This window comes from Aulonocara sp. 'chitande type north' Nkhata Bay, linkage group LG18 (assembly GCF_057382095.1).
Source record: "Aulonocara sp. 'chitande type north' Nkhata Bay isolate Kocher_YH1m ecotype deep benthic linkage group LG18, A_spYH_male_GT1.1, whole genome shotgun sequence".
NCBI classification, from domain to species: domain Eukaryota; kingdom Metazoa; phylum Chordata; class Actinopteri; order Cichliformes; family Cichlidae; genus Aulonocara; species Aulonocara sp. 'chitande type north' Nkhata Bay.
In genome coordinates this window covers 3,734,906-3,752,144 of record NC_141361.1, presented here as the reverse complement: position 1 = coordinate 3,752,144, position 17,239 = coordinate 3,734,906, and the positions used below count along the sequence as shown (strand labels likewise).

The 17,239-nt window shown below is 44.7% G+C and overlaps 1 protein-coding gene across 6 annotated transcripts in view; it reads left to right on the top strand.

Annotated features, from left to right (window-relative positions):
- Nucleotides 1-213: 213 nt before the first annotated feature.
- efr3a (EFR3 homolog A (S. cerevisiae)) overlaps nucleotides 214-17,239 on the top strand; it is a 110,747-nt gene continuing 93,721 nt past the window's right edge. Inside the window, exons 1-2 of one of the 6 annotated variants that reach the window (XM_086273427.1) lie at nucleotides 214-375; nucleotides 613-741. In XM_086273427.1, the coding sequence (XP_086129553.1) occupies nucleotides 732-741 (10 nt within the window). In that variant the 5' untranslated portion in view covers nucleotides 214-375; nucleotides 613-731. Of the gene's footprint in view, nucleotides 507-612; nucleotides 742-14,689; nucleotides 14,990-17,239 lie in introns of those variants that run through there. The other 5 variants (XM_086273426.1, XM_086273425.1, XM_086273428.1 and 2 more) reach the window with 5 other exon arrangements.

Below are 17,239 nucleotides of genomic sequence, written 5' to 3'. Positions count from 1 at the left end.
CTTTCTCATAGTTTTTTTTTTTAAAGGCTGAAATGTAAATAATCATGTAAATATTCAGTCAGTGTGTGTGTTCGTTTTGGACCCTCATACTTAAACCCAGCATGCGCTGAGGTGATGTATCTCATAATGAGCTCATGGTAACATGACTGAACTCCATCATGGCTAAAAACGCATCGCTGACCCTCTGCGGTGAGCTCCGGGGTCCCGTAGGCGGCTATAATTAGCACCGTCCCGGTGAGCAGGCAGCATATGTAGAGCGGGGGCGGTTTTTGGCTCCTACACACACACTTCCGTGTTTATCTGTCACCGTAAAGCAGGAAGCACTGTAGTAATGTGTAGGAGTTGACGAGCCCTCCTGCTGCTGGTTCCTCACAGGTATGTCCACCGGTTACCGTCTCAACTCTCTCCCCCTAACGTCCCCCTCCCGCCTGTCTCCGCTCCGTAAACCCTCCGCAGCCGTTTGGACCGCAGACATTAGCCTCTCCCGGGCTAATTCCTCCCGGACGGTCCGTGTTTACACCGCTGTTCCTGTTTAGCCCATTAACGAGCCTCCCGGCCTCTCTGTTGAAGGTGTCTTATGAAGCCACAGTCAGGTGATTTCTGCCGTTACAGGTAAAGAGAAAGCAGCCGGGGAAGGAGCTACATGGAGGCTAACTAACTGAGCCCGGATCCGTCGGTGCTCGGCAGACGATCACACACACACACGGGGACTGCGGTACATCGGTACCGAAATGCCAGCCGGTAAGCTGCATGTCGGTGTGTGTCAATGAGTGTGAGTGTGTGTGCTAATGAGTGTGAGTGTGTGTGCTGACATGTTTGACAGCTATCCCTACAGTCCGGTGTGTCAGTGTTGCGTTTAAGTGTTGGGCTAATTGTTACAACGGTAAATGGCTGTCTAAAAAAAGTGCGGTGGTGTGTTCATGATCACTGTTTCACTGTGGGATTTTTAAGGTGTCACCTGTAGTCCCCGCAAATGACGGATCAATCGATTAATTGATGATCTTCATCCTTAAAATGCTTCTCAAAGTAGAGAATCTTTTTTTTTTAGTCCAGATTGTTACACGTTTCACTTATAGAGTGTAACACATATCTTCAAATCAGTTTAGAAGCAAAATAATCTGTTTTGTTTGTTTTTTTAATTTGAGAAGCTGCAGATTGTTACTTTTGACATACAAAGGCCCTAATTCATTTAACTGTTTAAAAAAAAAAAAACCCCAGTTATGATTTAAGTTTCAGTGAATATGGAGAATATTACGACAGTGCAGCTCTTTTGTCCATCCCTAAAAGGTCAAACTCACTTGCTGTTTAGTTCAGTTCCAGCCGAGATCTGCTCAGCTCAGCAAGATTGGTCTCGAGGAAGAAAAAAGTTTTGACAAGAGAATGTTTGGAAGTTACGACTCCAGAAAAACATTACTGACAACATCTAACAAGGAAGGGCCTGATATGTCATCACATGGTTCAGAGTGAATCATTGTCCTCGTCAGTAGGGAGTGTCCACTGGAAAACTTGGGTGGTAACTTGTACATCCATTGTCTGCTTTTGTCGAATAAACATAAAAATGCCTTTCAATACAGAAAAAACTTTTATGTGGTGCAAGAAAAGCAAGAAAAACACCAAAACAAGGTGCTCGGTGGAGGATAAGCCCCACAAATAAAATATCCAAGTCGTTTTTAAATCTAAAAATGGAGACTGCGTCCTTCTCTTTTCACCATCGCCTGTCGGTTGGGTGTAACTGCTTCTGTGCCGTGAAAGAAATAAGGATGAGATGTGGGCTAAATCTATCAAGCGTTGCCTCGAGCCGTGCAGTAACTGTGATAACGCTGATATAAACTCATAGCTGAGTATCATTTCTGATCTAAAGCTTTTCCTCTGAATGCTGTTGTGAGTCACTCCTGCTGCCAGTGCGTGTAAGGTGCGGTCAGACCTGTGAGGCCAGGTGGAGTTTAACCCTCTGATGTGATGAAAAGCAGCCGATGAGAGCAGGGCTGTAAACAGGAATAAATTGTAGGAGATGGCACGAGTTAGCTTCTCTGAGCTGTTCCTCCTGCTCTGCTGCAAACATTATTTGATCATCCAGGTGAATAAGCTGCACTTTATTTCTGAAGATCAGACTTGTTTGTAGCCTGAAGCCAGCCTATCACTCCTAAACTGGCTGAACACTGGTCAAACTTCATTGTCAGTGTCTGTAAGTTCAGACCACCATGACTGAAGACTTTATTACACGAATGTATTTCCTCCTGTATGTAAATCACTGCTCTCTGCAGCAGCTGTGTAACTACTGGTGCAGTTGTAATGTCAGCTTGGTTTCAACATAATCATTTATTAAGGAGGAATTGATCTTAATTTTCAATCGACAGACCTAAACATTCACCTACATGCACACGCAGCTGAATCCCTGATGTCCACTTCATTAGATTCCTGGAATATTATGGGTTTTTGTGGAAGTGTGTTGCAGAGAGGAAGCATCAGTCAGGCAGTCTCAGAGGTAATTTGACGACTGGGTCCCTTTAACAGAAATGAATCCAGATGCTTTTTTCCTGTTGTTTCCCCCCTCACGGTATTTTCTGCATCCAGCCCACAAAGTTTGATTTGTGGAAATGACGCAGCTGCTGTCGGCATCACAAAGGATTTATTGTCATTGAACTTTTGTGGTGTATTCAAGTAAATAATAAAACATGTGTAAACATAAAAACAGCTCTCATATAGCACACTGGATGCGTGAGACGTCTTCCAGTGTAAGATACCGGTGCCAGATGAAACCCGTCCAAGTGCTGTTTGTTTGTTTGTTTGAGCATTTGGAAAGAAGCTGTGGTGCTTCTGGATTTCATGGATTGATGACGTCTACTAGAACGCAGCAGAAGTCACACGTGAACTTCTGATAGTTTCAGGGATTTCTTTTCCTCGTGCAGACGGTGACAGACAGGTCGGGGTGGTCTGTGGTGGTATAGAGAGGGCTGTTGATGAAGTGATTCCTGCCCTCACCTGTGGTCGCGAGCTGTGCATAGTGATAGAAAGAAAGAGCTCATGGATACGAGCTGCAGAAATGAGTTTCTCTGAAGGATGTCTGGGCTCTTCCTTAGAGACAGAGTGAGGAGCTCCATCACTTTAAAGGACTCAGAGTAGAGCTGCTGCTTCTCCACGTTGATAGGAGCTGGGTGAGGTGGTTCAGGATGTCGCCCGGGGCACCCACAACATGCTGGAGTGATTATGTCTCCCAGCTGGACTGGAAAAACCTCTGTGCCCCCCCAGAAGAGCTGGAGGAGTTGGCCAGAGAGAGCAGAGTCTGGGTCTCTCTGCTTGGACTGCTGCCCAGATGCAGAGAAGCAGCAGAAGATGGATTTAAGTTTTCTGCTGTGAAAACTTGTTTCTGAGTTTGAAAACCCGTCTCATTCATCACAGAGGAAGTCCTAAAGTTTGATTCTCAGGGATTTGACAGGATTTTTGTTTTCTGCCGGCTGTAGGTGGAGTGAGTCACACCTCTCGACATTGGAGTTTATCATCTTAAAATTCAGCATTTTTGTTTTGCTTTTTTCTTCTTTCGCTCTCTGTAACTCTCATCTTTTATCTGCTACATTAAAGATGAAGTCAAATAAAATAAATCAGTCTTTTTATTAAAAACACATCGAGGTTTCTGTGATCTGCTGCAGTGGTTTTTTTCTTGTCCTTCTTACTCTCTGTCCTCACTTTAACCCCTTTAATCTTGAATCAGCGATACGTGATTTCAGACTCTGTGTGTGTGTGTGCGGAGTCTTGACTGTTTCTATTTTGGGAAAGTTGGACTTTGGGCGCCCTCGCCTTTTCTCCTCCTCGAGCAGCAGCTCTGGCAGGTAACCAGCTGCTGTTTACTGCAGATCGTTTCTCTCCTAAAAACCCACTTGGCTGCTGAGACAAGTAGGATGAGAAACGAGTCTGCGGGCCAAGAAACAATCTCCCCCCAGACGGACTCATTATGCTTTGGAGCAGTAGCTGGTGCTGGTGGTGGGTGGAGGAGGAGGAGACGGAGGTGGTATTTCAGGCTGCTGATGTGTGTGGATGCTGGCGGTTTTGCTGCAGACAGCATCTGCAGCTTCAAGGACTCTGCATCCCTGCAGGCCTTGAGTCTGCTCTATAATTAGTCCTGGTGGTAAACTGCTGATTGCATTAGTGTTAATGTGACGCTTTCAATATCGATCCCCGATGGGCTGAAGGAGCCGCGCAGGGGTGCGTGTATACATGTATGCATGCATGTATGTATGTATGCATGTGTTTGCTGGACCCAAACGTCCCTCCTTATGTTTGTTTAACTTAACATTAAAAGTTTTCCACTTTTAAAGGGTGAAAACATTGTTTGGACACACGCAGCACTTCAGAGCACTGAACTAATTATTATAATATTTTATTATTAATAATAATAATATTGTGATTTACACTTCCTTAATAAATGACTCCAGATTGAAGTAAAGGCCTACGCTGGGAATAAAAGTAGGGATTTACATTTACTTGGAAACTACTCGATAAAGATGAGACAAAACGAGACTAAACCTCTGAGGGTTAATCAGATCAGTTTGTGATAATAAAAATGAAAATGTTCTCAGTTTTTACAGAGCTCAGGTTTCTCGGTTGCTATGGTTACGCATCCCACTGAAGAGTCTCAGTCATGCGTGCTGTTGGTGTCGGCAACAAACAGCGCTTTGTGACTGTTTCACTTTATTTTAAAACGATTTAACGGCCAAGTTTAAAATAACTTTATTCTAAAACGAGCTCCCAGACAGATGGTGGGCGTCAGTGATTGGTCCTTAGTTTTTCACGCTCGCAGCTCATTCTCGCCTCTGTTTGGCTGCTAATTGGGCGAAGGAATGTGCTGCTCCCCTCCCCCGCTCGCTAAACAGTCGGTTCACAGGGAGATGCTAACAGGCTGCAGCTGCGGTGATGTCACTTTTTTCTTATTTTTCACATGAATTCTGGAGCAGACGTTACAAACTCGCTGTCGTCTCAACGACGATCCCTCCATGCTCATGTACATCCAACCAAAGTCTCGTCCAATCAGCATCGGTGTCACGTTTCCTTAATTCCATGTCAAACATGGCTCAAGTTTCAAGTTATGACATCAGTGTAGGTACAAGGCTTCAGATTGCTTTAAACACTCAGTATCGGAGCATTGCGAGGGAATGACGCTAATATGGTCATCTCATTCCCACGGTTTGCAAGGGACAGCCAATCAGAAGACAGCTAGCTTAAAGGAGGGTTGGCTTCAAGCCTACCCAGTCAAAGTTGAATCAGGCGTGTGCGTCTGAGCCACTGGGAGACAGGAAGTGGATAAAACTGTGTTGATTTGGCTCATTTTCAGTTCTGTTGGCATTTATAGTCGACACAGATTTTTCTGAGCGCTGCTCCATTTCCAGAGCTCTCACTCCTGGGTGTGTTGTGGTCTAGAGGCTCTTATTATCCTCAAAGTGTTAACCACCTCAATTAAGTCATTATGTAGGACAAACCCGCCGTCGCTGCTGTCGCCTCTCCCTGTGCTGCTGCTGCTCTTTAAGTCTGAACGAACAGTCAGATAAGCGCACGGGGAGATAAGTGGAGATAAATGGAAATATTCCTGATGGGAAACATTTTTTATTCTCCTGTTATTATGCAGAGACATTTACATTCAGGGTGATCTGAAGAGGACGCTTCAGTCTACCACTCAGATCCTGATGCCCGTCTTCTTGTAGCCACTAAACGATGCTTTAAACAGTTACGTGTGGCCTTTCGGCTCTGTGATGAAGCACCTCTGCTCGCTCCCCAGAAGCCTAATGTTTTTCATAATGCTGTCGTCACTTCTTTGGATGTTGGCAGAGTGCCTGGTTGGTCCCAGTGCTGCAGGAGGTCTGCTGATGCCACATTTACCAACCCTGCCTTAAAACTGTCTTCATCTACTGGCTATAAATCGATTGTACCAGCAGGCTTTGAGCAAACAGCACCAGCTTGTCTTAAGAAGTCAGGAGTTTTGGGTCTGTCTTAGGTCTTAGTTTCCAATTGTTTTGGCCCAGTGTCGATAAGTGAACCATCTTAAACAGTTACACATGGGTTATTAGTGGAGATTGACTAATCACAGAAACCCCTGAAATTCTACCATACGAAGAGCTGAATGAAACAGATTGTTAAAAGTGTCCACTGCAGCCATCGTCTGTGATTTTCAGATGTTTTTTTTGTGATATTTACCTTTTTAAATGTGTTTCTTCCATTCCTGGTGAACGCTGTCACTCGCTTCCCTGTTACGGTCGATTTATCAAACAGCCAGAATTCAACGGCCGCGCAGCATCGTCCACGTTCAGCGCCGAGTTTGGGTTATTCATAGGTAAACGCTTTTGCAAATGGACACAACCGCAGTATTACTCGGCATAAGAGGCACAGGATGAATGGAAATCATGTACAAAACATCACGTGCAGTAAGCTGGAGGAGCTTTATTTTGAGAACTGCTTCAATGAGAGTGATAGAAGTTCTTGAGATCTGGTGCAGCTGACAGCAAAAAGAAATAAAGGTTACTAAAAGCTCGGTGCTTTGTTCTGAACATGAATGAAAAGAATCACCAAATCTGCTGTAAATCAGAGCTGCTATAAAGGGAATCTGAACTGGAACACCTTTAAAAACATCAGAAATAAGAAGAAATGTTGGAGCACCTGTGTTATTTACAGGTGGGATCAACGTTTCTTTCTTTAATTTGAAGAAAAAACAAGGTCAGGTTCTCCCTTCCTGTTGAGCTGCTTGTACCTGTAGCGGGCCCAGTCTTGATTCCTTGATCGATCCGATGGTTCAGACTTCTCGATGTGCGGCCTGGCTTAATGAAACATACTTACGATCAGCCTGAGATGATCGACGACTTCGGCCTTTAGGAGACTGTTGGGATTTGTTGCCATTTTCTGATCTTTTGCAGATCATCATCATCAGTTAATCGAGAAAAATATCTGGCAGATTAATTGATCATGAAAACAATCATAAACAACAGCAATAATGTAACCTTCAGAAGATGAGACACCAGCGTACGGTGATGATTACACAATCTAAAATTAGCAGGCTGCTAATTGATTTTCATCCCCTAAAGAAAAAAAATGAATCGAGAAACATTTGACCAAGAAAGAAACGGAGAAGAGTGCAGGACGCATTCAGAGATCATCAGTAGAAATCAGGCAGTGTTCAGAAGACTTTACAAGCTGTGTCAGAATAAAGGTTAACATGATAGATGTGCTATAACTTAATCCTCTTTTCTGCCACAGCTAGCGTGTGCAGGGTTGCCATTAAAAAAAACATTTAAAGGTTTATTTCCATTTGCGTTGCACTTTTATTTGCGTTGTCGGTGCTTACGCCGTTGTAAAAGCGTCTAAATAGATCAGGACCACCTGCGGCGAGGGCCCGCCGTCCGCTCACATCTTCAAAGTTGTGTCGGATGAGAAGCTGGTCGCCCGTTTGCGTCCTCGGTGGAACACGGGAGTATTTAGGATGCAGGAGGAGTCGCAGTGAAAGAAACCCAGCGGGCCCGTGCTGTTTTGATGCTCCGCTGGCTAATTGTACGTGAGCTGTCGGTTCCTGTGCTCTTAGGACGGTTCCTCCCTCAGTTGTTGGCTGTGATTTGTATTCACAGTGGAAGACGGTTTGTTCTGCAAAGGAGGATTTTGGCCTAAATATAACTTCAAAGGAGATGCGCCTCGCTCTGTTTCCCCCACCGGTTGCGTCTTTGCAGACGGGGAAGCTTTTATCTTTCTGTGCTTGTTGTTTGACGCCCAGCTCTCTGCTTTTCAGCACTTTCGGATGGATTTTGCACCTTTCTTCTGGTCTGTTTTGTAGTCGGGTGTTTGCACGCGTCGCTGTCAGTATCACAGGTGTCGGTACAGAGATGTTGAGCCGCAGTCCTCTGTCAGGACAACAGCAGCATGTAAAACAGCCAAACGGGGGGCAAAGCTTCCAGTTTTCACTGCAGATGCTATAAAATGACTGTGCAGCTTCCACATAATGTTAACCCTCTGAGGTCGCCATCGATCACGACTTTAATCTCAATTCTAATCATAAGTAGATTTAGTTTTTATTAAATTGTTCTTCCAAGTCTTGGAGATCAGGGGACAAAGACGACGGTCATTCTAGCTGACAAATCAAAAACTCGTCACGCCTTCCTCGCAAACGCAGGGTTGGGTCGGGTTATGCTGCGTAGCTGATTGATTCATCTAGCGTTCATTTCTCCAGCCAGGTGTGTGGAAGCAGCCTGTGGATCATCAGCAGATCACATCTGTACAGTCGCTTGATGGAAATATTCTAACATTTATTAGTGGAATAAAAATGTATTTGGTTTTGTAGCTGAGGGGGAACCTCATCATATCAGGAGGCTGCTGACATTTAAACTCCGCATGTTTGATATGGACCAGCTGAATTTCAGGCTGCTGTCAGTCCAACCTTTAACCTTTGCTGTGAAAACAGGAAGAGTGTTTTCTTCACGGCACAGCTTAATCTTGTAGTTCCCACATCGCTCCCTTATGGCTGTTTGCTGCCAGACCTTGCCTTTCAGTTCAGCGTCATGTTTTTAAAAGAGATTTTTTTTTTTTGCAGTTAGATTGTTGTTTAGAAAGGTACACACTGTTGGATTTCCTCACCGGAAGACCTCAAACAGTACGGGTCGGCAGTAACACATCCAGCACCATCATTTTAAACACGGGGGCCCCGCAGGGATGTGTGCTGAGCCCCCTCCTCTTCACTCTGCTGACCCATGACTGCACTCCATCACACAGCTCCAACCTCTTCATCAAGTTTGCGGACGACACAACGGTGGTGGGTCTCATTAGCAACAGGGATGAGACCGACTACAGAAGTGAGGTGAGACGCCTGGCCACATGGTGTGCTGACAACAATCTCTCTCTGAATGTGGAGAAGACGAAGGAGATTGTTGTGGACTTCAGGAGAATGCACACCCAACATGCTCCTCTGACCATTGACGGAGCGTCTGTGGAGAGAGTGAGCAGCACCAAGTTCTTGGGTGTGCACATCACAGAGGATCTCTCCTGGACGTACAACACCACAGCACTGGCCAAGAAATCACAGCAGCGTCTCTTCTTTCTCCGCAAACTAAGAAGAGCAGGAGCACCAGCCCCCATCATGTACACTTTCTACAGAGGCACCATCGAGAGCATCCTGTCGAGCTGCATCACTGTGTGGTTTGGAGCCTGCAATGCGTCCTGCCATAGAACCCTCCAACGCATAGTGAGAGCTGCAGAGAGGATCATTGGTGTCTCTCTCCCCTCCCTCCAGGACATTTACAGCACCCGTCTCACTAAAAAAGCCCTTTGCATAGCGGCTGATCCCACGCACCCAATGCAAAGCTTCTTCAAGCTGCTGCCGTCGGGGAGGAGACTGCGGAGTCTCCAGGCCAGGACCAGCAGACTAAAGGACAGCTTCATCCATCAGGCTGTCAGGAAGCTTAACTCCCTCCCGATTCTGCCCTCCTCTCCCCTCTTCTCCACCACGGTCTCACTGAACTCTGTCACACACACACACACACTCACTCTCTGACGCACTCACTGGCCTGCACCAGTTACCAGTCACTTTGTGGAGCATTGGACTGCCATTACCTCATAAGACTTTGTTGTTACACTTTCTCTTACCGTACATTACCAAATCTCCATTTGCACTATTTGCCTATTTTGCACCACTATGCCTTCTTACTTGAATATTGTATATTGCATAGCTTTTTTTTTGTTATACGTAAAATTGTATTGTATTTATTTAAATTTTTACTTTTTAATTATTTTATTTGCATTTTTCTAATCACTAGGGTTTGAGAGTAACGCAATTTCTATTCTGTGTATGTCCTGTACATGTGGCAGAATTGACAAATAAAGTTGACTTGACTTGACTTGACAGTGTCGTATCTAAAGACCACAACCCGTCCATCGTGGCGCTCTCGTGTTCCTCTCTCGGTGTTTTGTTTTCAGAGCACACGCGACTCGCGCGGTAGCGGTCCAGACGCTCGCTGTGAGGTCCCTCTGGCTCTGCAGTCTGTCCTTTTTTGGATGCGAGAGGCTGTTTGTGAAGTCTGTGGAAAGAATGTCAGAACACAATGAGCAGGAGGAAAAAAACACAGCTAAACTTTGCTTATTTTAGAATAAGCAAAGTGACTAAAGCTTGGCATAAATGAGCACTGTCTACAAACACCACGCAGTGACCTGCTTGGATGTTTGATGTTTGGCTTCACTTGGTCAGGTGTAGGAAAAGGTCATGGGCGGGGCTAAAAAACCCTCTGGCTGCTCAAACTAGTGATGAACCCAGCATCTAATTTACTGTTACGCCGATTTAAACAGGAAGAAATCACGTTTAGTTGATTGTTTTGAAACATTTCAATACAAGTGAGTCATAGATGAGGTTAAATATTACAAACATTAGTTGTGAATTTTGACTTTAAGGAGTTCATAAATCAATCGATTTGTATTCATAGGTATACTGCTGCCGTTCCACCCCCTTATTGTAATATTCACATCTTCATGACATACGTGCGAGTCAGTAAGGACAAATGACTCAAATTCATGACAGCACTTAACACTCAAATGAAATAATATGTAGGAAATATTTCCACCTTAAAAGCTTCCAGTAGCTGCGGGTTCATATGTAAACTAACAACGAGTTATCTTACTGGAGAACAACAGAGTGACTGACAGACACGGGCAACATCATACATCATCATGTGATCTGCTGACTAATGTATGTAAACATGAGCCTTGATCGTGTGCTCTGCTATCTGAACTCATACCTCTGTACACCTCTATTCTTAATCTTATACCAAACAGACGTCAGAAAAAGGTTAATCTACTAAATAAATCATGTATGTGTTGAATGTTAGTAACAGTTCAGAGAGTTGTTCACTTTGTGTGATGTGATTTGTCATTGGGGTCTGGTCAGTCGTCAGCATTTTGTTATCATTTCTGGTTAGCGCTGTAGGTCAAGCAGAAACGGACCTCACAACAACTGGGAGACTTTGATCCATGCACATCTGTACGAATGAGCTTTGTGGGCTCACGGTGTTTGAACGTGTCAGCCAAGAATGGCTCTCGAGCCGGCTCAGCTCACGTTCACGACTTTTTCGTTATCCAAAACTATCAGCGATGTGTTGATAACGAAGCTCGTGCTGTGGATGGCTCGTCGCAGACGTTTGGTCCATTTTCAGCGTGGCCTTCCTGCCACCTGATGGTGTTTACCTCTGCTCGAGACCCGGACCTTGAACTTTTACTGAAAACTGTTTAACCATCATGCTCCATCCTCCCTGTGCTGGCATGTTTATATTAGCCTAACCTTAGCTCTGTAGTCACAAGGGAGCACGTTGTGTCAACTGGCGTAAATTCACCAACTGTCCAAACGTTGCTAATTTTTAGCTTCTGGTCTTTGTTCATCGCAGATAGCTGACAGACGTTGACCTCAGACCAAGTCTGTTTCTCTCAGCTAGGTGTCATATTAACATGAATTTAATGTAATTGTTGAGTTAACAGTAGCTTTAATAAGAGTTCACGACTCACATGGAATATACTGGATGCACCTTGTGGTTCAAAATGGTTTTGTGCAGCTGAGCTTCGTTATCAACTCCATCTTCTCTGAGATACATTACATACACGTCCCAGCTGGTGTGTATTCAGATTCTGTTCATATTTTTATTATTTTAGGTTTGAAGCTGTTTGATAAAAAGCTAATTTAAGAAACAACTAGAAGCTAATAAAACACCATCAGAACTAGGGCTGCCACGATTACGTCGACTATCAAAATCATCGACGACTAATTTAATAGTCGACGCGTCGTTTTAAGCTTTGTAAGATCCCAAAAGACGCAGGAATAAGTAGTAGGATTTAAGAGTGTAATAACGGACTGAAACGGAAGATGGCAGCACTGCATGTACAAGGATGCCAGCTGCCGTTAATCCTCGAAGAAGAAGCTGTGTCCGGTATCTTAGCTGTGTCCAAATTCTGGAACCGCATCCTCCTGTGCCCGCGTTTGTAGGCCGATTATGTTACACCGACACGACGAATACTGTCCAAATTCGTAGAGTCCGACAAATACGCCCTTCGTTTCCCCAGATTTGAAGGATGGGTCGGTTGTATACTTCGTGGCCCAACCTATCCCAGAATTCATAGCGCGGCCCAGCTCAGTTTCCAACAATGGCGGCAGCTAGTTAGTTTTAATGTTACTCTTATTATTCTTTCTGGGTCACAAAATAAACGTTTAACAGTTTCAGGCGAGAATGTAGCTGTGTAAACCTCAAATATCTGCTCAGTTTATCAGGACACCACATATTTTCAAAAGCGCTCCGACGTTTTCAGAGACGTCTGTTACCCACTAGCTCGATAGCTAGCCGGGGGCTAGGCTCACTAGAGCCGTGAGAACACCGGACTCCCGGCAAATCGTTTTCAAACCCACCACCGTCTTTCGCTACTCAGGTTAAACATGATATATAAGTCACTTAGATAACTTAAAAATGTTATTGCTTTTTTTTCAGTGTTTTATTTGTTCCTGAGTAAATCGGTTTGGCTGAGATTAAAGTTATAGTTTTTACACAGCTGAATAAACGTCAAGCAGACAGCTGATCATCAGAAGTGTGAGATGCTCCAGAATATACTCCGGTGTCCTGTTATATTTTAGCTAGCAAGGAGTTTATTAAACTTCACCGAAACAATCTGCAAATTTCATTAAAATTTAACAAACTATCATCTTGTCTTTATTTTTAGTTAGCACCTTAAACACTTAAAGCTGTAAGCTAATGATAGTTATATAAGAGCAGATGCTGCTGGTGCAATAAGCTGTACGTTTTTACGTTCAGTGGATGATGATCTGATTAGTCGACTATCAAAATAATCGTTTGTGGCAGCCCTAATTAGAATATCTCAGTAAATTCAGGAACAATAAAGTTTTGTTTGTCTCTCACAAGTAGTAAATACAAAAACGAAAAACAAAATCTACACAAGATTAATAAAATGTAGCAAATATAATATGTAAATATTTCAAAAAGTAGCAGCAGCAGGAAACAGTAACTGAAGCTTTGAGTGTTTTCTGGCAAATGTCTGAGCAAAATAAAGGCGACTTAATGGAAAAGTGTTTATTTGGAGATTATTTTTAACAGTTTCTGTCAGGTTTAATTTTGCAGCCTGTATGTTTATATAAGAGTGGAAGTGGAAGCTGTGTCCTTCCCTGTTCATTCAATAATTGACCAGTTATTCTTGTTTTGGTTGTTTTTTGCTGCTCTAACAGAATAAAATCTGGTCCTGTCCCCTCCATTTAGTCCTGATATTGCATCTTTTGAACTACGCTGCGGTTCAGGAAACGGAGCCCTGCGATAAAAGTTTTAGGTAATTTTAACAGACCGAGCGCTGCTGTGATTTGTGCCTGTCTGGAGTGTTTTCAGCTCAGTCTGACTCTAAAATTAGAGCCTGAGCCGCCTGACTGTGTGAGGTATGACGGTATCTGCAGCAGCCATCTGTGGCCGTTACGCACCGAGCTGCTCCACACTCGCGAGGACCCGACATCAAGCATTTCTCCGCTATCTAACCTTGAACCCGAGACCATGTCTACACTAACCCTCTGAAATTGAAAGTGCAACTTGGCTGAGCTTCTGTTTGGACTGAAACGTGAACTCTTTTAAAAACAGACTGAATAAATCCATAAGTTTGCTCACTAGCATAGATGAAAACATCTTTTTAAAACCTCATTTTGTGCCACATCAGCAAACTTATTAAGCATGTTTCTAAAACCAGATAACGACTGTTGTTATTTTTAACCCCGAGCACTAGCAGCTGTTTGGCAGGCGTCAAAGCTGGTCAAGGATTTTATAGGGTTCAATTTTCCTAGCGACCGCTGGTTGCCAAGTGGTTTCCAGGTATTTGCCAGGTGGTTGGCAGCCAGTCTCTAGGCCTGTGTGACAGCGCTCTTGGTGATGGCTCTCTGGCAGGTGTGAGAACTCGTCGAGGTTTTCTGGGGAGCTGAGAGTCTCTGAGTTCTTGTTTGGGGCAGTTTCCCACATTTGTCCTGCACGAGGTTTCGACTTTTTGCGTTTGATTCCTGCTAGCTGTGATGACACCTTCAGTTTGTGCCTCTTGTTGTGAATGTTGAGGTGTGTTTAGGATCAATATCTGTTAGAGAAACCGTCCTCTTGTCATCTTTTTAACGCTCCCGTGCCTGCGGTTGCAGCACCGCCTGAACCAGCATCGATTCATGTTTGTGCTCAACATTCGGAGCTGAGGTTGCAGCCAAATGTCCACATTTAGACGTCGTCCTTGAGCGCCGTGGGGCCGGTCACAGCGGGAGGGTAACAGTGAGGATCTGTTCAAAGAGCAGATCATCGTGAAAGAGAAAACCTGGCTCTGAATGTCGTCTCTCTTTGAATCGCACCAGCTTTCTGAAATGTTCTTTACTTCTGAGAAACGTCCTCGTGTTCAAGGTCTTCAACTAAAATTAGTCCTGAGTTACACAATCGCAGAGGCCCACACACACTCACACAGATGTAAATGCACATGCTCACACACATTTTTAAAAACGCCAAATTCCTTCAGCAGCAGTCTCTCAACAAATCTGCGTAATTACTCTCCAATCAGGATGATTAAAACACCGTCGACCCCGCACACGCACAAAGCCAGAACACACACGCTCATTATGTCAGCTCTCCAGAGTGTGTGTGCATCTGCGTGTGTGTTTTAGCATCCTTTCCCCTCAGCCGTCGGTGGGGGAATGATACCGACGTGGTTTTTTGGAGCCACTCTGCAGCGTTGCAGCTTCACCTGCGGCGTTTAGCTGAGCTGCTGCTGCTCTGCCGCTGCCGGCGGCGAGGGGAAACGAGCACTGCAAGGTCAGTGGTGAGTGTCAGCATGTGAGGAGGGGGGAGGAGAGAGGGAGCGAGCGAGCGAGGCTGGAAACAAAAAAAGGAGAGGGAGAGAGAGACTGTGGAGTCGAGGTCCACCTGGCAGGCCGTCCTCTGCGTCGCCTCCAACAAGATGGATTCAGAGAACAACGAGTCGGGTAGGGAGCTTCTTTTTAATAAGCAATACCTCTCCTGTGTGTGAGGGTGTCTGTGTGTGAGAGACATTGGCACAGTGAGAGAGGCTGACAGAGTCCAGGTCTCGGGGATGAAGCCTGCGTGGCAGCGGCCATCGATCTGCTCGTCTCGGTCGTCCAATCAGCTGCCGGTGCTCCTTGACTGACGTGCCTCGAGACCAATGATGGCGAATGCACAGATTTCATGTTGTGAGGGATCCTGACGCTTTCTGACTGCTTTTGTTTTTGAATCGAAGCTCACAGTCGCCTCAGCAGCTGCAGACGGTGTGTGTGTGCGTGCACGCATGCATGGGTGTGTGTCTGTAGGATTTGTGCCTGTACAAATGTGAGTGCTAGATTCTCTTATTGCTGTGTCATGTATAAATGAGTATGGGTGGCATTCAAAGAGCTACTTAGATGTATGAACATATTAAAATGCTCAAACATACAGAAAACTCCAGAAAGAGAGGGGAAGAGCTGAGTTACACCATGAAATACAAAAGTTGTGCCTTATTAATCCCAAAAGTTCGGAAATTATTTTCACAGCAGCCAAAAAGCAGCGATAAACCTGAGTGACTGTTTCTCGCAGGATGTCGAAAACCCATCGGCTCGTCCGACGTCGCCGACTTTCAGAAATGGAGGAGGAGCTCGCTGGAGCTGGAGCTGAATGGCTCAACTTTGCTTTTATGCAGGAGACACAAAACAAGCGAGAAGTGAGAGAAATCTCAGCATCCCACGTGAGGTTCTGGGAATAAGCTGCTGTAGTTTGGTTCCAGCTGTTAGAACATTTCCGGGGAGTTATCTGTTACGGGTGCAGTTATGACCACAATGATATTTATCAGGTTATTTATCAGGATTATGCTTTGAGTTTTATGTATAGTGCAAATCTTCGCATCAAAATAAAACTGTTCCTCATTCACCTAAATTCAGTGCACCGCTGAGAAGAGCATAAAAAACAACAGGAAATGAAGTCAACATCTGGCCGACATCACGTTTACCTGAAGCCTTCGGTGCTCACTGTGTTTATTGCACTCTCACCTTTTGCCGAGGGGAACACGACTGGCTGGAGATTCAGGTGAGATGGACAGAGCGCACGCTCGCTTTCATGGACGTCTGAGCTGACGTTGGGCGATTCATGTTCGCAGCCACTGACCTGTTTTACTTTGTCGTCACGCATTAATAATACTGCAGTTTGTGCTGTGTTTGCTGGCAGCTCATTAAGTCAGTTACGTTGCTTTGTGTCATAGACACAGCTCTACAGGTATTCATCACTTATGCTAAATCTGAAGTACTTGCAAAGAACAGATGACGACGTTCTTCTGGGAACAAGCTCGTCACGTTCTGCTGTGCCAGATGTTTGAATTTTTGTTCTCATCGTCTGGTGTCAGTTGTGTATCTGTCTCTTAACACACTGTTACTCATCCCGACTATTTCCAGGAAACTTGGAGCTGCGTGGTGCAGTATGAGGTCGTGTTCATTAAATTGTATGAAGCCAGAATCCTGATTTGGATTCAAATCGTGTGGCTCAATTAGCCGTAGTGTTTCCTTCCCTCGTGTTGTGATGTTGGCTGTTCAAAGTTTGGAGGCATAAATGGCAAAAACTGTTTCATGCAAAAAGATTTTAGCATGAAAGTTTTCTACTTTTCCTCTTCAGAGCTCTCCTGTTTTGCAGCTCATTGGCTCGTCTGATTAACGCTGCAGGGTCTTTACAATATAAGACTGCTGTTGTGTTTGTTGCACACGTTAGTACTTAACAGTTGCTTGGTTAGCTCATCAATGGTTTAAAAAAAGGACAAGAACCAAATAAAAACAGCTTTTTTTTTTTTTTTTTTTTTTTTTTTAAAGCTAAAACAACAATTTGATTGGTCACAGGAAGTCTTTCTGGGCTGATGGCATCCATTTGTAAACGAGATCTCTCAAACATGGCCGACTCGATCAGCTGCCTCACATTTACTCGTTAACCAACACAGAGTTCACGAAGTTAATCCACTTGTATCTGAAGCTGCTTCGGCCTGTGTTCCCAGATGAAGCTGAGCATGAAGGACTGCGTGTGCGTGTTTGGGTAGCGGGCGGTCGTCCTTCCGCTTCAGGCTGGCAGATGTTTGATTGGCGGCAGCGCTGAAGCACCAGAGGTCATCCGCTGCCTTTCACGCTCAATTAAGTCCCTGCCTGCGGTACACCCTGCACGTCTTTATGAGGGCTCTCACTGATGTGCATGTCTGCTAACTAAATGTA